Consider the following 26,567-nt stretch of genomic DNA (forward strand, 5'->3'; position numbering starts at 1 on the left):
TGGTCCCAGACAGTTTGTAATTTCAATGCATACTTTCAGAACTTACTTCCAGAACCATGGGATGCAACTCTCATCTGGTGCACCACAACGATGTTGTCCCACTGTACAGTTGGCAATGCAGGTCTTGTTATCCGCAGGAGAGAGGAAAAACTGATTGGGACACGCACAAGTGTAGCCAACAGTACCCTCACCTTCTCCATAACCCTCTGGGGTTTGGTACTGTCCTGAGCCTGGAGCTAGCAGGCATAAATGTGAGCAACCTGCACAAAAACATAATTTTTTGTTTTACAAAAGCTGACAATGCACTGTTCTACATTTGTCAACAAAACGTCAAAGGAACTAGATTACTGTACTCAATTAGAAAAAGATAATGACATTTAAAACCATGAAAAGCATTCAAATAAAATTTATTATTGAGTTCTGTCAGCTTTTCATCTCTAGACTCATTTTGTAAAGAATCTATAGATTCATTTCATAAAGAAATGAAATACTCAGCAACTAAAGTGTATGTCTCCACTGGTATAGTTGAACAATTGACTTCAGTCCATCTTACCTCCATTCCCATTACCACAAGGATTGTGGTATGCTAGCTGCCTCAGAGGGTGGAACACATGAATATCATATGGTCTGTGCGTGGTATTGCGAATTACTTCCAAGTTATGCCCATTAAATTTATTTGCTCGACTGATGGCTTTAAGGTTCCAGTCTGTCCAGAACAGATCATCATCAAATAAAGTTATTGCAAATACATGTGGCACTTGCTGACCAGATAACACCACATGTCTGTGCCTGCCTTCCAGGTCTACAGATGCAATGTAATCAAGATGTGCATCTGCCCAATACAGACGATCGGTGAAATAATCAATGGTTAAAGCATTTGGCCAAGCAATGTCTTGATCCCACTTCAGTATTCTTGTGAAGTTAGAGCCATCCATACCAATCTTTCCAATATAAGCCTGCAAAGTTAAAAAACATTTAAGCTGCTACTTATTCTTGCTATTACACTAATAACGACATACAATACACAAGAAATGAAATGCGTGTTTGTGAGGGGGGGAGGGGGTGATTTTGAGACCAGGGGATGTGGAGAGACAAGAAAGTCGCATCCTGGGTGGATTGTGGGAATATAAGATATTGCTTCATCTGTGAAATTCCAAGAAACTTATGCAGCTCAATTGCTTTTATACTCTTGTTGCAACACATCTTCTTCCATTTCCTGCTCTTTATCATCTGTCTCCAAAATCCTCCCATGTGCATGGATAGTGTCCTTACCTTCACCTGTCAATTACACATGGATAGATTGCAGTCTTTATTTCACTTAATTTTGTTCACCACATCCTCTTTTATCACTCTACAAATTGTTATTTGAATCATCTCAACAAAACAATTACTCTGTGACTAATGAAGTATGTTTTCAGTTATTACATGTGCTCTCTTCACTTTTACAATAGTGAATATGAAAGCTAAATAAACAATCTATGCTATCTAATGTTTTTGAACTCTTGCCTGATGGCAAATGTTCAACCTGACTCATTCTCTCTTTGGTTACAACTATTTCCTGAAGTGTTTTGGTTTGTCCTATTCTGAAACTTTAAACCAGGCTATCAGCAGTGGGAAAATATATGACAAATATGTGTGAATTTACTTTATGTAAAGTGTTCATTTCTTTTTTTTGTATGTATGTCTATTGGCAAAAAATGTAATAAACATACATTTCTCAGTTAAAGGAGAGAAGGGTGTGAGACAAGATTGAAGCCTCTCTCCAATTATATTAAATCTGTACATTGAGCAAGCAGTAAAGGAAACCAAGAAGAAATTTGGAAAGGGCATTAAAGTTCAAGGATAGGAAATAAAAACTTTGAGGTTTGCTGCTGACACTGTAATCCTACCATAGACAGGAAAGGACTTGGAAAAGCAGTTCTGTGGAACTGATAGTGTCTTGAAAAATAAAAGTGAAGTTGTATGACATGGTTGACTGGACAGCCTGAAAGGCAGGTGCAGCCACCTAGTTAGAAAGGTTTTCTGTTTCCTTCGTGCACAGTGGCACCTTTTTGTGAAGTGTGCGTGTTGTGTGTTCCGGTTTATCTTGAGGAATGTAAGTGACCGAGATGGATGTGTGTGTAGTGTAGTGTAGTGTTATGTTTGTGTTGTATGATGATGAGAGAAGGGAGAGCATCAAACCTAGTGCTGGCATACAGGCCACTGCTTTCAAATAGCACCAAGAGTACCTCTGAGCTCAGCATTCTCCTTTGACAGATGGATCACCATCAAACAGTGTCACATGCCCTTGCTTCATCAAACACTGCAGACAGGTTTTGATTTTAATCCAGGACAGTGACGCAAAGTCTGGTTATCAGGAACTATACACCAACATCTGTCCTTCCCTTCTGTCATAAAGACAAAGCTGCCAAAAGTGTATGGCATACTCGGACAGTTACTCATCAAAGTACCACAAATGCCTGATGCTGCTTAATTTTGGTAATCTGACAGGAACCAGTGTATTCCAAATGCAAGGCTGTTGGCTACTTGGAAAGAGATCACAAGATTAACACCAGCATAAGTAAAACAAAGATAATGGAATGTAGTTTAATTAAATCAAATGATGCTGTGGGAAGGAAAAAAAATTGCAACACCAAACTTGAGTGGAGACAGATCTGGTGATTGAGCAAGACAAGGCAACGTGTTGAAACGGTGTACAGGATGTTGGGTTATAACAGCAGCTCGTCGGCAAATGTTATCCTGTCGGAAAACACAAATTTGCAGTCAGTATGAGTGTGGAAAGAAAAGAAGATTGGGTTTAATGTCCTGTTGACACCAGGATCATTACAGATGGAGCATAAGCTTGAATTGTATCAAGGGTGGGGAAGGAGGGGTTGGGTTGGGTTGTTTGGGGAAGGAGACCAGACAGCGAGGTCATCGGTCTCATCGGATTAGGGAAGGACGGGGAAGGAAGTCGGCCGTGCCCTTTCAAAGGAACCATCCCAGCATTTGCCTGGAGCGATTTAGGGAAATCACGGAAAACCTAAATCAGGATGGCCGGACGCGGAAGTGAACCATCGTCCTCCTGAATGTGAGTCCAGTGTCTAACCGTGGCGCCACCTCGCTCGGTGTCAGGGAAGGAAGTCGGCCGTGCCCTTCCAAAGGAATCAACTCAGCATTTACCTGACATGATTTAGGTAAATTGTACAAAATCTAAATCTGGATGGCCGGACGCGGTTTTCATCTGTCATTCTCCTGAGTGCAAGGGCGTGTGGGATAACAATGAGAGTGCTCCTACTGTCACGCGAAATCACACCCGAGACCATACGTCCAGGTGTAGGTCTGGCGTATCTAGCACACAGGTACTTGTACTGTCTGGAGGCAAAATGTGGATGCCAAACAGTTTAGGTAAGAAGAGGATAGAAGCTTTTGAAATGTGATGCTATAGATGAATCCTGAAGATTAGATGAGTAAATCGAGTAGCTAATCAGGAGGAAAAAAGACATTTATGGCACAACTTGACTAAAGGAAGGGATAAGTTGATGGGACACATCCCGAGGCATGAAGGAATAGTCAGTCATGTAATGGAAGGAAATGTGGGGGCAAAACTTGTAGAGGAAGATCACAGCATGAGCATAGTAAGCAGATTCAAGTGAATGTTGGTTGCAGTAGTTATATAAAGATGAACTCTTAGGATAGACTAGTTTAGGAATCTGCACCATACCAGCCTTTGGACATCATCATACGAGTCTTCCCACTGGCTACCAGAACATCTTCAGAGAGACAGTGTGAACATAATGTATGGCGAAGAGCACATGCAACTAGTAGCAGTATGCAGTATCCTTTCGAATCTACTTCCAATCAAAAGATGAAACATGACTTGCCTTGCACATGGTCTGCTGCTGTGAAAAGATGGCTGTTTTCTTAAACGACACCAAGATGTAGCTATACAGTTCTCTGTAACTATAAAATGTTACACAGTTCTCCATGAGAAGACGATTGTGTGAACCATTGAAATGCGTAGTAGGAAAGTAAACTAGTAACTGATGCAGTAAATGGTTTTATTTTAAGCGTTGTGATGAATGGGCATCTTAGGTGGAAAGAGCATACCAGCTACATCCACGAAAAAGATAGCTCATAACCATAGCAACTCCCACTGTCTTAAAACAAATTGACTATGGGTTTATCTACACATATCTGTAACAACAGATTGTGATTTGGTGTGTGTGTGTGTGTGTGTGTGTGTGTGTGTGTGTTTGTGTGCGTGTGTGTGTGTGGGGGGGGTGGGGGGGGGGGGTGGGGGGGGGGGGGGACACTGTGCAATCTACAAGGGTAAAATATACAGGCAGTTAAGAGTAACGACTAACAGAGTAAATGCCAACATTGTAAGTATTATTTCATTAAGTGTAATTTACTAATTGTGTACTCTGTATATGTTCTTATCACAATCATGTTCGTAAAAGAGAATGTATAAAGTAACATAATGAATATACACACTCATAATTACAGTAAATAAACCAGTTGCTGCTTGAAGGTATTTCTTTAACAGGTTGCCTAGTGTTCTAAGTACAAGTTGAAACAGTTATTAATTGAAAAATGTGTATATACATTTAAAAGGCTTTGAACTTCACCATCTACAGCAGTATGTCTTGTATATGTCCAGTTCCAATATATTGATAACAGCAAATATTTATTGAAACCTGTCTGAACTATAGTATCTAACATGTTCTATTTTTCGTGTACATCAACTAATTTTATAATGTGATATTATTAATGTGAATGCACAAAAAGTCATTACAGGTAAATAAAGATCTCGCACGGTGAAATCTGAAGAGTTGTTCATTGTGCACTACAAAAACAATGATGAAGGTGTTCTGGAGTCAAATGTGGAAAACTGATGTTTCTATTACATGCATACTTGTGAATATGTGTGGGATAGGATAAGTCTTACAAAATTGTTAAACAAAACAACAATCAAAATAAATAAGACGGTCTGTTCAAAAGAACATATCTTCTCTCAGCTTCAGAATTAAAATCTGGTGTAAGGTAACATTCAATACAGTTTTGCTATACCCCTTGGATGGTTGGATTCTCCTTGGCATGCAGTTTGCAAAGTGGTCAAGATTTACCACTCTTTCATGGCAGCCCTCATGAGGTCCTCCAGTATGTGAGGAGCGTACCTGCAACAATGCACTGCAAGCTCCACCTGGTCCCAAGCAATCTCAATTGATATCATGTCTGCAGATGCAGTAGCCCATTCCATTCAGTTAATTCTTGTCACCTGGGTGAAGATGTTCAAGAAGTGGAAGCAACATGCTCATGCATTTTGTATCTAAAGACAGACCCATTGCCAAAATGTTGACAGTAGAACTGAATAATAGGTTGGTTGATACTGCACAGATCTCAAATTATCCTTTATAGCAATGAAAACGTTCAGAGATCCCTACATGATACCACCCCAAAACAAGATTAAATACCTCCCTACTGGTCCTGTCTTGGTACTCAGATGGTTCCACACTCTTCTACAATGACTGCCAGATATCAGACAAACCGTGCATTCATTGATGACAGAATCCTACACCACTGATCCAGATTCCATTCCACTGATCCCTCTCTCACCTTCTTCATGTACCATGGTGCTGTGGAGTTTGCACTGTGTAGTGCCTCAAGAATTTTGGGGTAAATTCTAGAAACACTCGGCCTTAACCGTCTCAAACATCCGATATTTTAGGTACAAGTGCGGGGAGTGAGAACATTTCTAGTGATCCAGCTGTTTCTATGTGCAGGTCAGAAGTTTGTTATTAGAAGAGTGGGAGAGGGGCAAGTCACTGACGACAACAAGTGTTTGCCACCAGCGCCACAGAAGACGTGAGAACGCAACGAATAATTATGTCGTATTCTTTGATATATTAGTGTCTGTGGTGATTGTAAAAAATACTATTGAACAATTGAATATAGATTGCTATGCACATTCATGTATTGGACTCGCTTGAGACTAGACACTTTCAAATTATTTCATGTCTTGGCTATGAATGAAACAAGACACATGAATGCTATTTGAATATGTGTAAATAAGTCTAACGTGTAAGGAATAAGTTAGCTTGCAGAAGTTATTATCTGTGAAAGTTGAAAATATAAAGTGATTGAACTGAAAAGTATTATACGAGTATCAAAATTATTTCAAGGATAGAAAAGTATTTTAATAAATAACCAGCTATAGTCTTCGGAGAAGAAGCTTGTGGGAGATCAATAAAGCTGATTACCCAGAGAAGAGGATCAGCTACACACAACGAGCAAGTTAACTGAATTGAGAGACGTGTGTGCCTTGCAACCCAATACCACGCTGTCTCTTGTCGTCCGAAAAACGTTAGAAATGTTGTGCCTAATGGACACTGAAGGCCAAATTGAACATGTAGAAATGATTCCATACTGTTTTAGAGTCCACCCAGTCCTCCCATTTGCCTCCAAAAAGCCAGTGTGCTATTCTGTTGCTTTCTCCTCAGAATAATTATTAGCTATCAATGTCTAGATTGTAGTTATCAGTTAGTTTTGTTGAGTGCAGGTGACAACTACAAGGCAGATCTTCAATATTTTGAGTCTCACGACAGCAGGTGAATGTGAAGATGACAGTGCTGTGGTGTCCACTAGTTTGGTGGGTAACTTCCCACTCTAGCAACTCTTTTTACCTCAAACTGATGCTGTGAACATGGTCGAAGCTTGACATAACCTTTCATGGCAGTCTGACAGATTTACAAGTGCACACGTACCATGTTGTCCACTTCACAACTGGAGACAGCGCACACACAAAGCAGCACTGTTAATGCCGGGCTACTTTCACCCTCATTACACAGTGACTTCTTATGGTCAAAAGAATATTAGAAAAGAGCTTTCTAATCCAAAAACACAAATCATGTTAGTCATGAGGGTGGTCCAAAACATTTTTGAGTAATTTTGTGTGTGTATGCACATGGGTGTGTGTTTGTTTGGGTGTACATTTGTGCCTGTACAATTGTCTGCGTGTGATCAAGGGTGTTATCTTCTCATTTACCATTATTTTGCTAGAAATGGGTCATTAACTCTGTTTGGAGAGGTTGTGGAAAGGAACAGACCATAATGCTGTTTAGTAACAGTAGCCTGAAGTGATTACTGTAGTTTCTCATATACAGAGGATTTGAAGCTGTCTTTCATAGTGTCATGTCACCAAATCATTGTTCCTGTGCACTTGGTGTTAACAAAATATGTTAATACTTAAGACATGCTTGAAAGGTTACCTGCAGATGCCAGCTGGTAAAGTAGAGGTAACCAATGCCAGGATGCACTACAACTGCACGTGGGTCTGCAATGCCAGACATGATAGTCTTCCTGCTGCGGCCATCCAGTTCAGCAACATCCAGATTCTTACTGTGCCGGTCAAGCCAATACAGCTTGCGGCCAACCCAGTCCACAGCAAGGCCCTCTAAACCGTGGCTATCATGGCGAATAACTGGCTCCTTTGTCTGGTTGTTGTCTGTGCTACCAATTGGAGATCTGCAACAAGAGAAAAAAATTGAACAATAGAAACAATATTCATTGAGCCATTGGTGATTTTTGTTTCACAGGCCTCACACAGTGGTCCAAAGAATAATTCTCTGTCTAACATTTGTCTCTCAATGCCACACATCACAACATCATCATTAGGGGTATAAGCACTCAGCTGGCAGATTCACATTTAAAGCCAAACTCTTTACACATGCTCATGAAATGGTCTGTTTGTGATGTCATCAGACGACTGCCTAATATCACAGAGTTGCATCAATGAATGGAGACAGCAATTGTGTCCTAACTTCAACCATAGCTTGACAAATTTATTTATGTTTGTCTTTTTCAGTTAGTGAAATACTGCAGCAACAAAAGAATCAGAACAAATTAAGAGACTTATCAGAACACAGGCATTTCCTGGGAAGTAAAGAAAATATTCCTGCATTACAATATATCAACATCAATGGATTGAGGTGGCATTACACCCCCACCCCCACCCCCCGCCCACCCACCTATATTTCCTTCCTGACCTTGAATATTTTAATTATAACATCAAATAAGCACGTAAAGAATTAATCTTTAAAAAACTCTATTACCTCTGTAAATACAAGATTACTAATTTTGATATCTTTACAGAGTTCTTCTTTGGACTTCTACAGAAACAGTCTAAATATGTCCACAACAGTTACATATTTATTGGAAGAGGGAGAATAAGCTACATATTTTTCAATCACAGAGGATTATGTATGCCTACTTTGTTGCTCCTTCAGCTTTTTAAATACAGCTGCTTGATTTAGAAAATAAAGAAATCATTGACCCTGATCACTGTGATCCATTTATTTGCTTGCAACTTAATGTTCTGGAACGCTAGTTCCTTCATGCTAGAAAAAATTGCTAATGTGTTATGCCATACATCAATTATTCTAGTGGTCAATGTTAATTTGAATTTATTGCTTTTTTTGTCACAGTAGAACTATTATATTAGTTCAAAGTGAGCACAATAGCTGTAGAGCCATTTTAATGTTGTAAATTAATATTGTTGACTCACACAAATAATGACATAATTATAACCTTCTGAAGGACGGCACTAAGTGCCTGAAACCGGTTAAGCAAATTAAAATTTCTTTTATACAAATGACTACTGATTATTTTGATATAAGCTACAGTTGCTGAAGATGGATAAAATATTAAAATTAAACTTATCAGGACTTTAAGCAAGCTCTTTGTTTGGATCTTATGGGGGTCCTAGAATAAATCTTTAAGTAATGGCATACATCACAAAATGTCAGTGAGTGATCAAATTTCACTGGATGATTATAATTTTCACCAGTAAATTAATGTTATTGTACAGAGTAGAACTACTTCAATTTACCTATAGATTGTCTTAGCACTGACATCACAGAAGTACAAGTACTGGTCCTTATAATCAAAATCCAGTGCTACTACATTCATGAGGTCCTGATGGACTAATGAATATTGTGTAGCATCCAGTGACATGTTCCGTATGTAATACTTGTTGGTAAATATCAGCCAGGGTTTTGTGCCATCTCTCCTTTTACATGTATGTTCATCTGTTTCTCTCTCATAAAATGCATCATTACATTTGCAGTAATAAGAACCAGGTGTATTTGAACAGTACTGTGAACAAACTCCAGGGGTTTCCAAACATTCATCTATATCTATACAAGCTTTATTGTCTGGCATTAACCTGGAAAGAAACAACAGAATATGAGAAACATTCTTTTATGAAAGTTCAAACAGAATTCTATATTTGGACAAGCACTTTTTTTGTGAACTCACTTGTATCCTTGGTTACATTCACAGTAATATCCTGTGGGTGTGTCCACACACTTGTGTCCACACTGATGCACTTCTACTTTGGCACACTCGTCAACATTGCAATGCAGAGGCTCGTCAGAATCGTCAGAACAGTCAGATACCTTATTACACACCAAACTGCTATCGATGCAGTCTCCATTGTTACATCGGAATTTTCCTTGTGGGCATGTCTTATTTTTCTCTGAAATAAGATACAAACATGTAAGAGTAACAGGTGATCCCAGATTCAACAATAGGAAATGTCAACAAGGAAACTGAAAGCAGAACTCAAAGAGTTGTAAAGGCTTAATCATGTTGTAAAATTATGAGCAGACAGAACGGCTGGCTGCTACTTTTCTACAACAGTCAAAATACCAGATATCCGAGAGATACACGAAAAATAGAGAAAAAAGAAAACTATTCATAGCTTTCAGAATTATTAGTTCCTTCTTAAGAAATAATGACTAACCCCTCCTTACCAACGTACCCTTCATTCATATCTGAGGAGCACACTAACAGATCTGAAAGGTATGAATGATGCTTTATTTATTTATTTATTTAATGTGCTTATCACCCTTACTGGATCGTACCTCCTGTTGGTGAGTACTGGGTAGTCACTTTGTCTCCTTGCAATTTTATAATTTTCTCAAGCGAATTTTCCTTTTGACACACACACACACACACACACACACACACACACACACACACACACACACGCTCCTCATCCTGACCCTGAACGTCCAAGGCATGTTGACTGGCTACAATGTCATCCTCTGCCACACAGTATCATGCCGCAAGGAGGGGCATGTGGTTAGTACACCTCCCTCCTGCTCTCTTTGCCAACATGCCAAACCTAGGAGCCACTACTTAGTGATCAAGTAGCTCCTCAATCGGCATCATCAGCTTGAGTCCACCCTGTATCAGTCCTCCCACCAAGGAAACATTATTGGCACTAATGAGAATCGAATCCGGGTCCTCCGCCTGGGAGCCATCTACTCCTATCACTCAGCTATGGAGGCAGGTCTTTGACACAAAGAAGTTTAACTCAAAATACAATCTCCTGAGAAAAGGTGGCATGAAAACTGAAAAAGAATTCTCACATTCCATGCAGAATATAAGCGGCGCCTTTGTTATAAGAAACAAGCTGCAAATGTGCGCCAGAACAGGATTCGACCTCAAATTCCTGCCTTTTGCCACCAACTGTGCTGCCTCAGCATGACTCAAAGCTTCAGACTGAAAGGAAATTGGAGTACAGTATACTCATGATTATTTGGGATAATACGGGGGAGAAATGCAAGAATAATAAAAAAAAACACGAATAACAGAGATATTTTCAAACATGTATTTTTTGTTCAAAAATTTATTGAAGTTCTATGCCTAAGTACTGTAGCCTTGTTTATTTATAAACATATTCTGTGATGTTGGTCTGCTTGTGAAAGGAGTTGACATTTTTCTGCAGAGCATTTCAAATTTCTTTTGCCACAATTATGTTTTTGTACTGATACCCTCTCTGACCCATATAGTCTAGAAGAGTTTCAGCACATTGCAGTGTGGCAAAATGACTGACAAGGTCATTGTCTTCATCCCCATTTTCATATTCACTGTCCTCTTCTTTGTTTTATTGTGAAACAGCAGTCACAATTTTCGTGCCCCTCATTACTGAAAGACGGCTTCCCATGCATTGATCTTCTGCCACTCATTCAAATTTTCTTCATCAACAGATTCAAAAACTTTTAAACCAATTTCTAGATTCATTATTTGTGCAGTCATTATTTCTTCATCACTAACACCTTGAAAATCACTTTCTTCTATATGTGGAAGAATTTTCCTCCAGGATCGAACTAGTGTATGCGGGCTGATTCCTACCAGCCATCAGCAATCCAGCATATGGCATCTAGAATTGCCAAATTCTTCCAGAACACCACCAAATCATCCTCATCAACTAACATAGACCAGCTTGCTAGTGCCATTTTACCTATGCAATTATGCCTTGGTCCATTGGCTGTGCAATGGCTGTCACGTTAGGAGGTAAAAACTTCGTTACAGTGAGACCATCATCAGGTAGGAGGATCTTATCATCAAGATATGAACAGGCACTATCAAGCAATAGAACAGCCTTTTGTGGCAATCCTTTCTCTTCTATAAATCGCCAAACTTGTGATAAAAAATGTGGGTGGAACCAGTTTTTGAAAATTTCGCTATCCAAGCTCCTGTTTGGTCATAAAAACGCACAGGAAATCCTTAGCTGTGATATCCTTGAATGCTACAGTTTTTCTCCAATCACTAGTAGTTTCAGTTTGTGGTTCCCAGAAGCATTTTGGTGCACAAAATTGTAATGCATTCTTTAGATGACTTATCTGTAGGAGCACAAACTTTTCTCCTATAAGCAAGGGTTGTGGTTGGTAGACATTTCCAATACATAGCACTTTCATCCGCATCATAAATTTGGTCATGTGTGAAATTCTCTTATTCCACAAATTTCTGGGCCTCTTCCTGGAAGACATCAGCTGCCACAACATTTGAACTAAGCCACTATCCTTGCACAGTAAGTTTGCAAATCACATGACACTGTTTGAGCCTGGTTAGCTATCCACACAAGACATTAAATTCTCCCTCTAACACGATTGCTTCATGAAAAAACTTAGTATTTTTGGTAATCATGCCTGAAACATGGACAGCTTTTACTTATTTCTGGCTAAACCACTACAAAAAATTACCCTAATCTCAATAATCTGCATGTAATAGCAAGTATACTGTATCTTTAAAGTGGAAAGTGAAGAGCCTCTGAACAGGGGTGAGATCAATCAAACTATTTAATTAATTTCTTTGTTGATCTCAATAAAATTATGCACAGTAAGCCTGTCATAAAAATAAATGATAACTTACAAATAAAATCATGGTTTAAACTCCACATGGGACTGAAAAATGAATCTGTGTACCTAAATTGGTATTCTGATCAGTGAGCAGGGTGAATAAACCTTATAGCCTAAAGAACAACTTTCATGTATGTCGACAATTTTTAACAATTGTAACAGTTAAAAACAATTTATTATACAGTGCTACGTAAAAATTTTTACTATAGAGTGTTACACAAAAACTATCATTTTTTAATGCTCATCTATTTGTAGCACATCTCTGACACAAAATTAGTGTAGTCTGTTTACTGGACCACGTACGTATTTCACAACTAAATATGTATGTCATACAACAAGACATTGTACATAGCTGTAGTCTCTTAATCATTATTTATTGTGTATTCTAGAAATACTACTGAACAGTGATGCAACTCAAGACATTCCAAGAGCTCTTAATACCATATCCGCTAGCCAGAAATATTTACAGGTGTTACGTCCATGTCTAAACTAATTTTTTTTAAATATTATACAGTAAACCAATTTTGCTTCTAATTATTATTTTCTCTCGAGAATCAAATAACAAAGAATGTAGTTATATGACTTGTAACTGACACCAAATAAATGAATCACAAACACAATACAACATTATTCTACCCTCAACACCACGCAGACACTTTGCTTTACTGAAATGTTTTAGTGACTTTAATAACCATCAGCATTTACTGATATGCACAAATCAATTTGCTGTATCTTACCTGGACAATTGAACTCATCAGAACCATCGCCACAGTCATCTTCCCCATCACAATGGTAGGTACGACGAATGCATTTGAAGTTTTGACAAGTAAATTCTTGAGGACTGCATGTTTTGTACTGAGAATTACAGAATTTCCCTTCATCTGTTCCATCACCGCAGTCATTATCATGGTCACATACCCAACCCTAAATGTGAGTTCAAATGAGCCCAAATCAATAAAATGTTGATAGTACACATAAAGTTAGAATAAAAATGAATACAGCTGACTGAGAAGTCAAACAAACATATGTGTCTAAAGAAACCACTGATTCTTTTTATTGTAGATGTATGAAAGTAAGGCAGGACCATCATAATTTCTCTTATACCATTCCTGGTATTAACTTTTTTTTTTCTTTATTTGATCTCATTCTGTTACAAAGGAATATGCAATAGTTACACACAATAGCTAATTTTTTATGCATGATTTATTCCAATGAAATATACTATTCACTTGATATTTACAGACTATTTATGATAGTGATACCATTGGTTATTATGGAATTATTTTATTTAAAGAAAAATTCAGGGTTTGCGATTCATAAAAAACATGTGGAGGTGAAATTTTCAATGAACAAACAGGAGTTTATTTCTAAAGTAACACAGCTCGTTTGAAAGCCCTCATTCTCCTCTTTTCAACAAACATCTAACTTTTCCCAAACACTTCATATTTCACAAGTTATTCATATTCACAATGTCTGTGTTCCAAAATGTTTCGATGCTAACTTGTGATTATTTCCAAAACTCAGTACCATAGTTTTGATGCACAGTTCTTTTTTTTCTTTTCTTTTTTTTCATCCCAAAAATGCCTACTTTCGGCAGAATAATTTGTTAATTCGTTAATTATTCAGTCTGAAAAATTTAAGTTCAACTTCATAATGTAGTGCCTGATATTTTTGGAATTTTCTAATTATACAGCTCATAGTTGAACAGAATTTCTCTTTTTCCTATTGTATCTTTGTGTCCTTTCATTTTACTGTCATTTGTATCTCTAACCAACATATAATTGCTGTGTATTTCAATGTTCTGTAATTTTTATACTGTGCTCATCTACAAATAGGTGTGGCAAACAGAACAACAACAGTCTGGAAAGTAGTTAAATTACTAACATCTATACATTGCTATTAGTCAGCCTCTATTTTGATACCAGAACATAAACATCATGTTATAAGTTAATTTGTGTCCAGTATCAAAACTGTACATTTACTTATAAGTTAATTTGTGTCCAGTATCAAAACTGTACATTTACTATGTGTCAGTTCCTTCTCAGGAACCAAAATGTATACAACATGTAGTTGGTAGCTTGTTGAAATGGATTTTACAATGAATCAGAGGGAAACTTTTATTATACTAATATCACCTATTTATGAATCAGTGCTCAGGAGAAGTGCCTATATCTACCATATTTTGAATTAATTTGCCTCCAAAGAACTGTGCAAATATTAGTAATGAGTGTAGCTTACCTATCTGCTATAAACATCGAGGCTCCTGCTTGATAAAAAGCTGATTATCACAAGGGAATATTGTGAAGAGACTAAAAATTACTTACTGCAGTGTTGTGTACATTATTTAACAGATGTCAATCAATCCCATTAATAATAGGAATTTGATACAAGGCGACATATTACGAGATCACTGACTGCTAAATTCTACATCTGGTAAATTAAGCAAAGAATGAAAAAACAAATGTAACATTTATGGAGAGCTGGGACAGTAGATTATCAGAAAGCTGAATTACTTGTTCTTCAACAGTTTGGCATACTGTGAGTCGCACACATGAACTTAATGACTGCTTTGTCTCTTCTCCTTCCAGAATGTCTTCATTCTTTCACTGAAGTTCTCCATCCTGTATCAGATAATTTTTTTGTAAACTCTTGAAGTTATTGGCCTTAGTCTGAAATGATTCTTTAGTCTAAATATCTTTTGGGCCAATCTCAACTACTTCGACTATAGTTTTTACTTCATCAACCCATTTTGCATCCACTTTCAACATTTACGTTTGTTAATGTACTACCACTAATTATAGTAAACTTCCATAGAATTACAGCCTTCTCTCGCATATCATATTTGTTGTTTCCTTTGCCTCTATGAGCACTTTTTCCTTTTACCTTCGTAAGCAATTTCTTTCTTTCTTCTCGAGGTACTCCATTTCCAATTTCTTATTCATATCGGGCATTTTGACATGATTCTGTTTTTGTTATGGGCTTCTGTTTTCACTATAAAATGTTGTAGTGTTATGCTTTACCTATGTTTTGGTAATCACTTTTTTGTTGATGTATTCTGCATTAACCTCTATATTATGTCTATCTGCTAAACTGTTTCACCTCCCTAGCTCCTCTTTTATTCGCTTCTTTATCAATACCACTTGGAGAAATGAGTTCTACATTATAATTGGTCTGCCATCTTGATTTTTTAACTGCTTTGCTTTAGTATAGCAGTTTATATCTTCTAGTCACTGAATGAGGCAATGCCGAAGATTCTCTGTGTAGTTGTTAGTCAATTTCTTTTTTGTTCCTGTTAATGAGGAAGAAATGGCTAACTGTAGGCCTCATTAAACACCTTAAACAGGTCAAGATGATGAAGAACCAACACTCATCACATGAATATGAAAATGTCAGGTACTGAGACACATTATCTCAGAACAGAAAACCGACTACAATCGCTTAATGAAGTTTGTTGAGTATCTCAGTCCAGACGTAATAACTGTGAGATTCTACAGAGATTATACAAAGAACTTGCTCCTCTTCTAGCAGAAGTTTATCAAGTTTATCACAGTCTGCTGGGACAATGAAGGGTACCTAGTGACTGGGGAAATAAAAGCAGGGCACTCTCATTTTCAATAAAAGTCATAGCACAGACACATGTAATTATAGGCCCATATCACTGACATCAGTCTGTTGTAGAATAATGGAACATGTTTTATGTTCATATATTATGATATTTCTGGAGAATGAAAATCTCCTCTACATAAAACAACATGAATCCTACAAACACAGATTTCTGAAACTCGGCTTGCTATCTTTGTCCATGCGATCCACATTGTTGCAGACATCAGCAACTAGATGGATGCCATATTCCTTGACTTCTAGAAGGCATTCAAAACAGTTGTGAATTGTAGTTAAGTGGAAAAAATATGAGCCTACCAAATATTGGACCAGATTTGTGAGTGGATGCAAGACATCCTTGCAGATAGAACTCAACACATCAATCTTAATGGAATAAATTTAACAGATGTACAGGTAATTTCAGGAGTACACCTGGGAAGACTGGTCACTGGTTGTAACTAATCTAGCAGATAATGTCAGAAGCTCCATGAGACTATTTGCAATGGTGTGGTTGTCTGTAAGAAGTTAGCAATCCCAGAAAACTAGCAAACACCAGAAAAACCTGCAGAAGGTCAATGACTGAAGCAGGGATTGCAGTTGACAATGAAGGTACATAAATGTAACATATTACAGATAAATAGGCAAATAAATTCGCTATTGTATGATAACATTATTGGTGACAAATCACTGGAAACGGCCTAGGAGAAACCATCTGGGGTGACCTATGTGGAATGACCAATAGAACAAATAGTAGGAAAAGCAGACGCGAGGCGAGATTCATTAGAATAATTTTAAGGCAATCTTATTCGTGCATGAGTAAAGTGATCTACAAAACACTAGTTTGACCAAATCTTGTGTATTGTACATCGGTCTGGACCCATTACTGGGTTGGATTAATAGAAGAAATAGACAAGACCCACCAAAAAGTTATATGTTTCATCACAGGATGGTTAGTTGGCACAACAGCATTACCATGATTCTCAACAAACTCCAGAAGTGTTGTGCATCACAGAGAAGTTTACTATTAAAATTCCAAGAGAGTGGTTCCAGAAAGAGTCGGGCAACAATTTACTTCTTCCCACATATATCTTACAAAATGACCGCAATGAAAAAATCCCAAAAAATACACCTAACATGGTTTACTGACAATCATTCTTTGCACACACCACTCACAAATAGAATGGGGAACATAGGAACAGATCGTGGTACCAGACGAACCCTCAGCCACAGATTGTAAGGTTGCTTGCAGAGTATAGATGTAAAATCACTTTTATCCTTTTATTATGATCCTTATACTAAAATATATGAAAGTACGGCTTTCATCATTTTACTATCTGTATCAAATATTGGTTTTAAATAGTTGATCAACAGCATTAGATGCAGGATATAAGATTTGAGTTTTCATTTTATTGTCTCCTGCTGCAGGATTAGTTACTGGCAGGGTGAAAGCTTTCCAATCCACAGGGTAACAACCTTCTGAGTTTCTCTGACAAAATATTGAGTGTGTTGCTTCCAGCTTGTTGTGGGCAGTAATCAACTCAGCAATCAGCAACGACTTTAGTTCCTTCTCATATTCAGACATAACAGAAAAAAGTTTTTTTTCGTGTAGTTTTATAGCATTAAATGAAAGCAAATAGAAGAATACATTGAAGCCATATGAAACAACAATAAAAATTAAACAACAAATACGCAAAAGCTCATTTGGCAAGTAATTACTTGCACTGTGGCACACGGCACAATAATGATGTCTCAGATGCTACCAAAATTAATTTTATAGTTTTCTTAACAATTTCTCACTGTAAGTTTCTACAGGTCCAACAGAATGCAAATTCATTAGTGATGACATTTTTCTTTACACAAGAGGAACAGTTTCATGCCTCTCATGGTATTTTATTTTTTTATCTTGGAATACTTTTAAGTTTTCCCCAGAAATATGTATCAAATGAATCTGCAAACTTTGAGAATGTTCTCATTTAATTTTCAGTCCAAATTTGTTCTAGACTACTAATAGAGATATCTAACTTTTTTCGGAATTTTTACTAACATTTGAGATTATCAGAACTGGCCATGCTGTTGGATGTAAGATGAACTTGACATGTCTATTTTTGTGATGGCCATTAGAGTTTTGTAGATTTGCAGTGAGCACATTGCTGCAGATGATGCTAAATATATTAAAACACTCTCTAATAGGAAATCACAAGCTCTGCCGAGAACCTTCTACTGCTGCTAGCTAACAATCAACATAGACTGGCACACAGAAACACGAAGAAGAAGAAGATGATGATGACGGTATGATGGCATATACAAATCAAAGGTTCTAGATATCACTTGTTTCATTCTCTACAGTTCATGTGAATTTTCCTAGAACTGTTATCAACATTAAAAGCTTTCATATTTTAATTCGATTATTTGTAGTATGCTAAAGCAAACTTGTTAGTTGCAGGATGATCCTGTCTCAAAAATCTGCAAAGAAATGATTAGAAACCACAACATGCTAATCCAACTGAGTACACAAATAAGACGGACAGAAATAAAAATGTGGGGCACTACATTGCACTTTATTTATTGTTACTATAACTTTCAGGAAGAATAATGTTAGTTGCAATAAATGCAGCACTTAGAATGCACACAGGATCAGAAATATCCAAGAGTTTTGCCGTCATAAATTATGCGGCAGCGCACAATAAAATTAAGTAGTATTTACCTTGTTAATGCAGCGTCCATTGGCACACTTAAACTGTTCTTCACCACAAGGAGCTGGAGTTGGGCAATTCAAGAGGGTCGAGTTTTCATCTGCCCCATCAACACAATCTGGGTCACCATCACAAAGCCATTTCTTGGGAATACATTGGGCACGATTCCATTTCTTATTTTCATTGCATGTAAATTCTGTCTCCTCATCACATTTTCTATCATCTAAAATTTTCAATAAAATTATAGCTATATTATTTTGTTACGGGACTGTTGTAAATTATAAAGAAACATAATTTGTGAATTGTCATTTTACAGTCTTTCATGGTAAAAAGATATATTCCAGTTAAATTGCATTGAAAACAGATTTTTGGAAACACGATGAGACATCCTCAAATCTACATAAAAACCAAAAATTAACACGAACACTGTAAATAACCAGTACTTAAAATCTGAAAAACTGATGGAGCTGTCTCTTAGAATCACCATTTCTTATTCAAGAATTTTCTGAGGGAAGGAAGATTGACATTCAATGTCCCACGGAGAACACATCACTAGAGACTTGGTAGAGATGTGGATTAGATAATAGGGCAGCAAACAGGTTTCAAAGGAACCATCCAAGAATTTACCTTATGTGACTGAAGGAAAGCACAGAAAAGCTAGATAGACGATCAGGAAGGGATTTGCCATCACCAACCAAAATATAAATCCAGTGTAAAAAGTGAACCACCTCACTCAATAATTCATAAGAAAAGCAGTAACAAAAATGTCTCAACTCTTCCACTGCCACTGAGACATGTACGTGCCACTTAGGTTACCAAAGAACCAGTGAGAATTTGCTGCATGTTATTGTCAAACTTCTTTGTGCAAAAACTGTTTGACACCATATCACAAGTAGGATACATGTAACTGTTGCATGAGATACTTGCATTTTCATGTAATGATAAAGATCTTGTCAAATTAATGATATGAATATAATAGAGGGAAACAGACACAAGCAGACATTTTTTTTAGCCCAAACTCTTTGCCTTTACAAATGTCTGCTTGTGTCTGTGTACATGCGGATGGATATGTGTGTTTGTGCGAGTGTATACCTGTCCTTTTTTCCCCCTAAGGTAAGTCTTTCCGCTCCCAGGATTGGAATGACTCCTTACCCTCTCCCTTAAAACCCACATCCTTTCGTCTTTCCCTCTCCTTCCCTCTTTCCTGATGAAGCAACCGTTGGTTGCGAAAGCTTGAATTTTGTGTGTATTTTTGAGTTTGTTTGTGTGTCTATCAACATGCCAGCACTTTCGTTTGGTAAGTTACATCATCTTTGTTTTTAGATATAAAGATCTTGTCAGTTGAAATAATCTACTGAAATGACAAACAATAATGGAAATTTAGAAAGACCTGGCACTGATGGCAGGAGAAGCAGTAGCTGTTGAAGTTAAGTTTGCAGGACTGCTGTAAGTCCCAATCAATGTTTTTTATACACCAGTTTTGCTCGATTTGACAAGAACATAATAGGAACGTAGAAGTTACAGTTCAAGTAAACTGTGGTATTTACATTTCAAAGTAAATTCCAGTTTCTGACAATACTCTTTCTAATAGAGCTATACCAGTCAATAAAAAATTATTGATTGGAACTTGTGAGTGCCCTGCAAACTTAATAATGGAACTTACTGAATGGAACATTACATAAAATAAAGGAAAGGCAATCTCACCTTTAGCAGACTGATGTGTGATGCATGAACACACATAACAGAACACAGTATTAACTAGCTTTAAAGTGTCACAGTGGCTGCGGTAGTGTGTGTTTAGGTGTCTGTGTGGTTGTGTGTGTGAACATGTGTACTTTCTGCCAGTAGAAGAGCCAGAGATCAAAAGCTATTTAATACTGTGTCTATGCATCACACAACAGTCCCCTAAAAGCAAGTGATCATCTTTCCTTTACTTTACCCACTGAAAAGTCAAATATTTGTAATCATACAGTCCACATGATTTTTGGAAAATATACAGTGTGAACCAAAACTACACTTAACAACTTTCAGTTGTTGTTCTGGCATATCTTCTGAGTATTTTGGAACATGAGACCTATGATCTCCAGTTTCTAATTACAGCGTTATTGCATTCCTTTAGTTGCTTGCCCCATTTACCACTGTATCTGTATTGTACTGAAAATACTGAAAACAGTGCACAACACTGCAAACTTGAATGGTATCAGCTGTGTCTCTTGTTTCCACTTGCTCACAGTGCCTGCTGCTGACACAAGTAAAGTCCACTTTAATTCGTCTACAAATTAGTATTCAGTAATGCTCAGTTCTGTCTACAATTGTGTTTTCTGGCAGTGTTAGTTATGCATTAACAATGATACACAGCAGTGTTATGGATAGGTTTATTGATGACGAGTTGGCCAATGTGCATTTTTTGTATAGATTCAATGAATGCAATGGCAGAGGGGCACAATGACACTATGCTGAGCCAGTGATGCCAACCACTTCAGCTGTACATAGTCACCTACGAAAAACAAAATCTTTTGTTTTTTTTTGGGATGTACAGTTTGGTGAATACACATTATAGGCTTTTTCACTGTTGTGAAGGTGTTTTCTCAGAAGGAAAGGTAATTGGGGTGACAAACAGGATAAATGATAATTACATTATTACTTTATAAAGAGCTGCTGAAGATCGCAAGTCCCTTATAGCGAAACACTCAGAACTTATCCAGTGAACAACCTGAGCAAGTTTGTTGGTGGAGTTACGGTTCAGCCCATACCTCATAGATGAAAATACAAGATGAGCATTCACTTCATGTACACTGGGACAAAATAGACCCAAATAAAAATACCAGTGGGACACATACGTCCCACCCCTCCGCACATTGTAAATGATATTTTTTTCATATTGTTACTTCTAACTGCAACATTAATTAAAATGAACACACACTATTACTGTCTTTCACATCTCCATCCCAAAAACACACACACTATCAGGGACAACGGTTTGGCACTGAACAAATTTCTTAAAAAAATTTTCACGCTATAGAGGAAGAATTCCCACAGTTTTCTTGAAATTATGGGGATAAGACATGTATCGATTTTGCTGTATTAAAAGCATTATGCCTGAAAAGAAAGTCATTGATGAGAAATGAGTGTTATTATATGTTTTCTTTTGTATTGAAAGTGAATGCTCTCAATTCGATATGTAATGACAGTTTCTACACCAGATGGTCAAAGCCTGTTCAGCATCTGTAGGGTAACTGGTTCAAGAAAACATATGAAATATTTAATTTCATACAATGTAATTAAATGTGTGAATTTAACATATAGCAATTTTACATCTGATGCAACAAATACAAGTAATCTGATTAATGACCTGTTGCCATTTATTTTGAATGTATATCATTTTGGAACATAATTACTGCAGTCCAGTTTGTGCTGTGTAAGCAGTATGTGTGATGGCATATAAAAATCAGATATTACAGTTTTATAATGTAGCCAAATCTTCAGCCACGAAGATGTGAATGAATTTATGATAAAACATGTGACAGTCCTCTTGTGAACTTTGGAGGCCCAATGGTGATATTTTAAGTAAGTAGAAGTTTAAAACTGATCTGTCAGTTTATAAATTGAGATGATTCTTTTTTGAAGCATAAAAAGTAGGAATATTACGTGAGGCTCAGGAATTTATTTACAACAATTGAAACTTATTTTGAAACTGCAGAGAATGGCTGACATGAATAAAAATATACATTTTTTTTTTACTTACTGCACTGATGACGCTTATCTTCATCAGAATTATCAAGGCAGTCATTATCCCCATCACATATGTAGATCCTTGGAATACAGTTTCCATTATCACAAGTGAAAAGATCACCAAAACAGGTGCGACCCTCCAACCTGCAGTATTCGGGTGGCTCATCTGATCCATCTCCACAGTCATCATCACCATCACAGTACCATGTAGCAGGTATGCATCGGTGGTTTGGACATCTGCAAAAGCGTGCTATCGTATAACATGAAGTTCGAGGGTCGGGGGTGAGGGCATGAGCTCCACTGCACCACATAAGTATTTTTGTATATGAATACAGACACACAAAATATTGGTAACATTGTGAACTAGCCAGATGTTAAAGTTGTATCTGATATTCAAAAGGCCTTTTAAAAGCAAACACCAATTTTCTGCAAATGAACAGAGTTGTTATTGAGGGGTTCATAAAAGAAAATGCAAAAACCACGAGTATGGAGACAATAAAGACCAAAGCTAGCATAATCTATTAGATTTATCTTGAATTATCAATTCAGTATTGTTGCATGTTAAACTGGAGTGCTGAGTATTTTGCTTTTTTCGCATGATTTCTATCCCTCACATAATTCATGTCTAACTAAAGCCAAGCTAATAGTTTTCATATTCTAATTTATTACTATCAAACACATCTGGTAGGTCCTGTGAATTCTTTTTCACCATGAATATGTCTAGCAACTGAACACTTGAGTATGAGGAATGTGTGCATGTGTGGTACAGAAGAATTATTTGCAGTTTTGAGATGCAACAAGCTGGAAACTATTCGCCTGTTATGCTTTATCCTCCCATGAATTACTAAAGTTTTTCCTCATTTTTCATTCTATTTTCAATGCAACTGCACACAAAATACATAATATTTCAGAATGTTATTTAGGCCAAGATCCATGTAGACGGATTGTTCAGTTGGTTCTACTGGTATCTGTGACGTAATGATCCAATTAGTTTTATGGGAAGATCAGTTAATTAAAAGTTATAGCTAACTGAAAATTCTATTACAGTACATAATGAGAAAACATTCTGAGCTAATCTGTGGAACCTGACATGTTGTTACCACTTATTCGAAAGCAGACTTCCTACTCTTTCCAAGAACATACTTTAAATTATCTGAAACTAATTAACTTATGGCATAACTGACAATGAAAATATGGGCCATCATAATTTGAACTGCCAATTTTGCTTTGTGCTTGCTAAATTCTGAACTTTGACACTGTACTTTTGTTGCTAAATTTTTTCCAAATCAGATGGTGCCACTCAACCACTAAATTAAGATTTTGCATTATTTTGCATAATATAAATTTCTCTTGAATATGGATGAGATACTTGTAATTAGGGTATCCCCAATGCAGAAGTATAAGATAGTTCAGTAAACTTTTATAATTTACTAACCTTCTACATTTTTCTCAATTCTGAAAACAGTTAAGTCTCATAGTCCTTTCAAAATAGCAAAATTTAACCAAGCCAATTTTCAAAACATTATGTAGTTTCTGAGACAAACAAATATTTGTACCGTTGTCTTCAAATAGCCCACAACACCCCAAAATCACCTGTCTGCCACTAGCATCTGTACAAGCAACAACTATGTTGGCTGGTATGAAAAAGGCTGCATCCTGACACTAAACATGTAATATCTATTTATCTATGAGTCTCGCTTCAGGTACGATATGTGTAATAACTATACTGGTTAGGCTCTGTAACCTCCGAGTAATCATGCAAGATCCTTACATTGATTCGTGTCAGAGTCTGCAGGGTCCACTTGTAATGTTAACCTCTTGTGTAAAAGTCTGTGACCATCAAGTAACTGCATAATATCTACACACCTTAAAATCCCGTATACTATAGTTAATATGCAACATATAAGTACAACTGTGAACTGCATCATAAAGCTTATTTACTAGATGTTTTAATTATATTGTTAACTTTCTACATGACAATAACATGTGCATATGTCACTGATTAATGACTGCATTATTTATCTTCTGGATCTGTTGATGAAGGAAGAGATGTGATTCTCTTTATCTGTTTGATCTGCAAACTGAAAGACTGGAACTGACAACCAAAAACATTACAGTGCCAATAACATGGAAAAAAAGCCACTTAAAATTCAAGTACTGTGTGGTCTACAGCATTTGGTACTGTCTTTTCTATTTAGTTTTCAAAAAACTATTTCAGAACATCAAAATGTGTCACTTCAAACTAAGTGAACTGAGTGCAAAGCAGGTAAAGAGGGTTGTCTCAGCTTGTCTGTCATTTCTTATTTGAATATTATAAATAGCAGGAATGATGATAAATATTCATAATGTAGTTATATTTAACTGAAAATCTTAATTTATTAATTTGTTTTCAGAAAATATACAGCTAATATAGCTAATGATTGACCTCTTTAAAGAAAAATATTTATATAACTCATCTGATGATGTTTGGGAGTGGCAGTAATAAGCATTAATATCTGGAAATGTCAAGGTTGGAATATATTTGCATAGCATAGCATACAGTTAGGAAACTAATCACCAATACAGGATTTATACTTGGTGCACAATTTAATCCTGTGTGTAGTGTTCAATTACAAGGATTGCTGGTCTGTAATTAATTTTTTTAGCAACTTACACTAATAAATAATTATCGCAGTGTCAACAATGTTTTATAATGAAGTGTACATGCCGTCTCCCTTTCACATTAGTCATGTTATAACATTCTCAAAAAACACCTGGCTGTATACCAGTAATAAAAGTAGTAAGTAACAAATATTATGTAACTGGAATGTGGCTCAGTAGACTGGAATACACATGGTTCAAATTTTAATCGTTACTTCTACAGCCCCCATCAATAAGCAATAAACAAGTGCTGTAACACAGTAGTTCAGCTTGACAAAGCGTTCTTCTTTGAAATACACAGGTCATATACATCCACGGGACAACATCTGTGATTCTAATGAAGAAGGTTTTGTGGTTTTATTTGCCATGTTACCAATCAGTTCTTGTCGATGTACCTGTCAACGCCTCTATTATACCACAAGTGACTACCTTCACTCATTAAGCTGTTTATATTCCATGCAGGATTTTCCAGTCTCATTATGTGAGTCACAGGTACTTCTTGTGAGAGAACTGTTGGTTGATTTGGGGGAGGGGGCCACACAGTGAGGTCACTGGTCCCATCGGATTATGGAAGGCTGGGGAAGGAAGTCAGACGTGCCCTCTCAAAGGAACCATCCTGACATTTGCCTGAAGCGATTTTGGGAAATTGCGGAAAACCTAAACCACAATGGCCGGATGCGGGTTTGAACCATCATCCTCCCGAATGCGAGTCCAGTGTAAAGAACTGTTGGAAGGAACAAGTGATGTAAACTGACCTGAAGCTGTTTTGTGGGCAAGATCTCTCTGCACAGTGCAGCGGATCCTCATCACTGTTGTCACCACAGTCATTGTCTCCATCACAAAGCCAGTAAGGTTCCACACAGATATTTGTTTTCTCACACTTAAGGTGATTTGGAGGGCATGTCTTATTTCGTGGACACAGGTCATGTGTCTCATCAGATGTTGCATTATCTTTACAGTCGTTCACTCCATTACAAACCTGAAAAAAAAAAATGAAATAAATTACTGAAACACAGAGTAATAATAATAATAATAATAATATTTATGCAACACTGAATATTCAGATACAATCCTTAAAAACAAAACAGTTTCACAATATCATACAAATTATTCTTCTGCATATTCTTCTTGTCAGTTTATAATTTATAAATGAAAGTTTATTGTTTTACAAATAATTTTACATTTTAATACATTTAACATTTATTAATATATAAGAAACAAAGTTATAAAATTTTTATTACCGTTAGATTGTATGTGAATTACTTAAAACTATGAGCCTGATATTCTTACAAAGCATTTTTCATAGAGATAATGAACTCAATAAGGGAATAACATGGATGTTCAACAAAAATTCCTTTTAGTTGGTCTTTTAATTTACTAACAGAAAGGTCTGTGGCATTTTTAGGTAGTCCACTGGCTACATTCAGCCAAGCATGAAGTGCAAGTCTTTCATACAATGCTGTTCTACCGCAAATTACACGGTATCTTAATTTTGTCTGGTATTAAGTTGCCATAGGTCACAGTTCAAGTTTGGATTTATTATATTCACAAGCAATATTACTTTTAATAAATTTTGGAAACAGGTTCCGATAAGCTTCTCTCCGTTCGGCACCACAAATAAATCTGACAGCTTTTTTCTGCAGCGATAGTAATGAATTTAGGTTGATTTGTATTGCTGCAAGTTTCTACCAAATAGTACAAATTTGATACATAC

General features: G+C 36.8%; 1 protein-coding gene across 1 annotated transcript in view; it reads right to left on the bottom strand.

The window, feature by feature from the left end:
- LOC126176760 (low-density lipoprotein receptor-related protein 2) overlaps window positions 1-26,567 on the bottom strand; it is a 235,558-nt gene that overhangs the window by 36,598 nt on the left and 172,393 nt on the right. The window contains exons 39-47 of the mRNA XM_049923928.1: window positions 25,609-25,832; window positions 22,227-22,450; window positions 18,493-18,704; window positions 12,926-13,112; window positions 9,298-9,517; window positions 8,870-9,205; window positions 7,251-7,506; window positions 554-956; window positions 47-260 (exon numbers count right to left, since the gene is read on the bottom strand). Of these exons, the coding sequence (XP_049779885.1) occupies window positions 47-260; window positions 554-956; window positions 7,251-7,506; window positions 8,870-9,205; window positions 9,298-9,517; window positions 12,926-13,112; window positions 18,493-18,704; window positions 22,227-22,450; window positions 25,609-25,832 (2,276 nt within the window). The remainder of the gene's footprint in view (window positions 1-46; window positions 261-553; window positions 957-7,250; window positions 7,507-8,869; window positions 9,206-9,297; window positions 9,518-12,925; window positions 13,113-18,492; window positions 18,705-22,226; window positions 22,451-25,608; window positions 25,833-26,567) is intronic.

This window comes from Schistocerca cancellata, chromosome 3, assembly GCF_023864275.1.
Source record: "Schistocerca cancellata isolate TAMUIC-IGC-003103 chromosome 3, iqSchCanc2.1, whole genome shotgun sequence".
Taxonomy (NCBI): domain Eukaryota; kingdom Metazoa; phylum Arthropoda; class Insecta; order Orthoptera; family Acrididae; genus Schistocerca; species Schistocerca cancellata.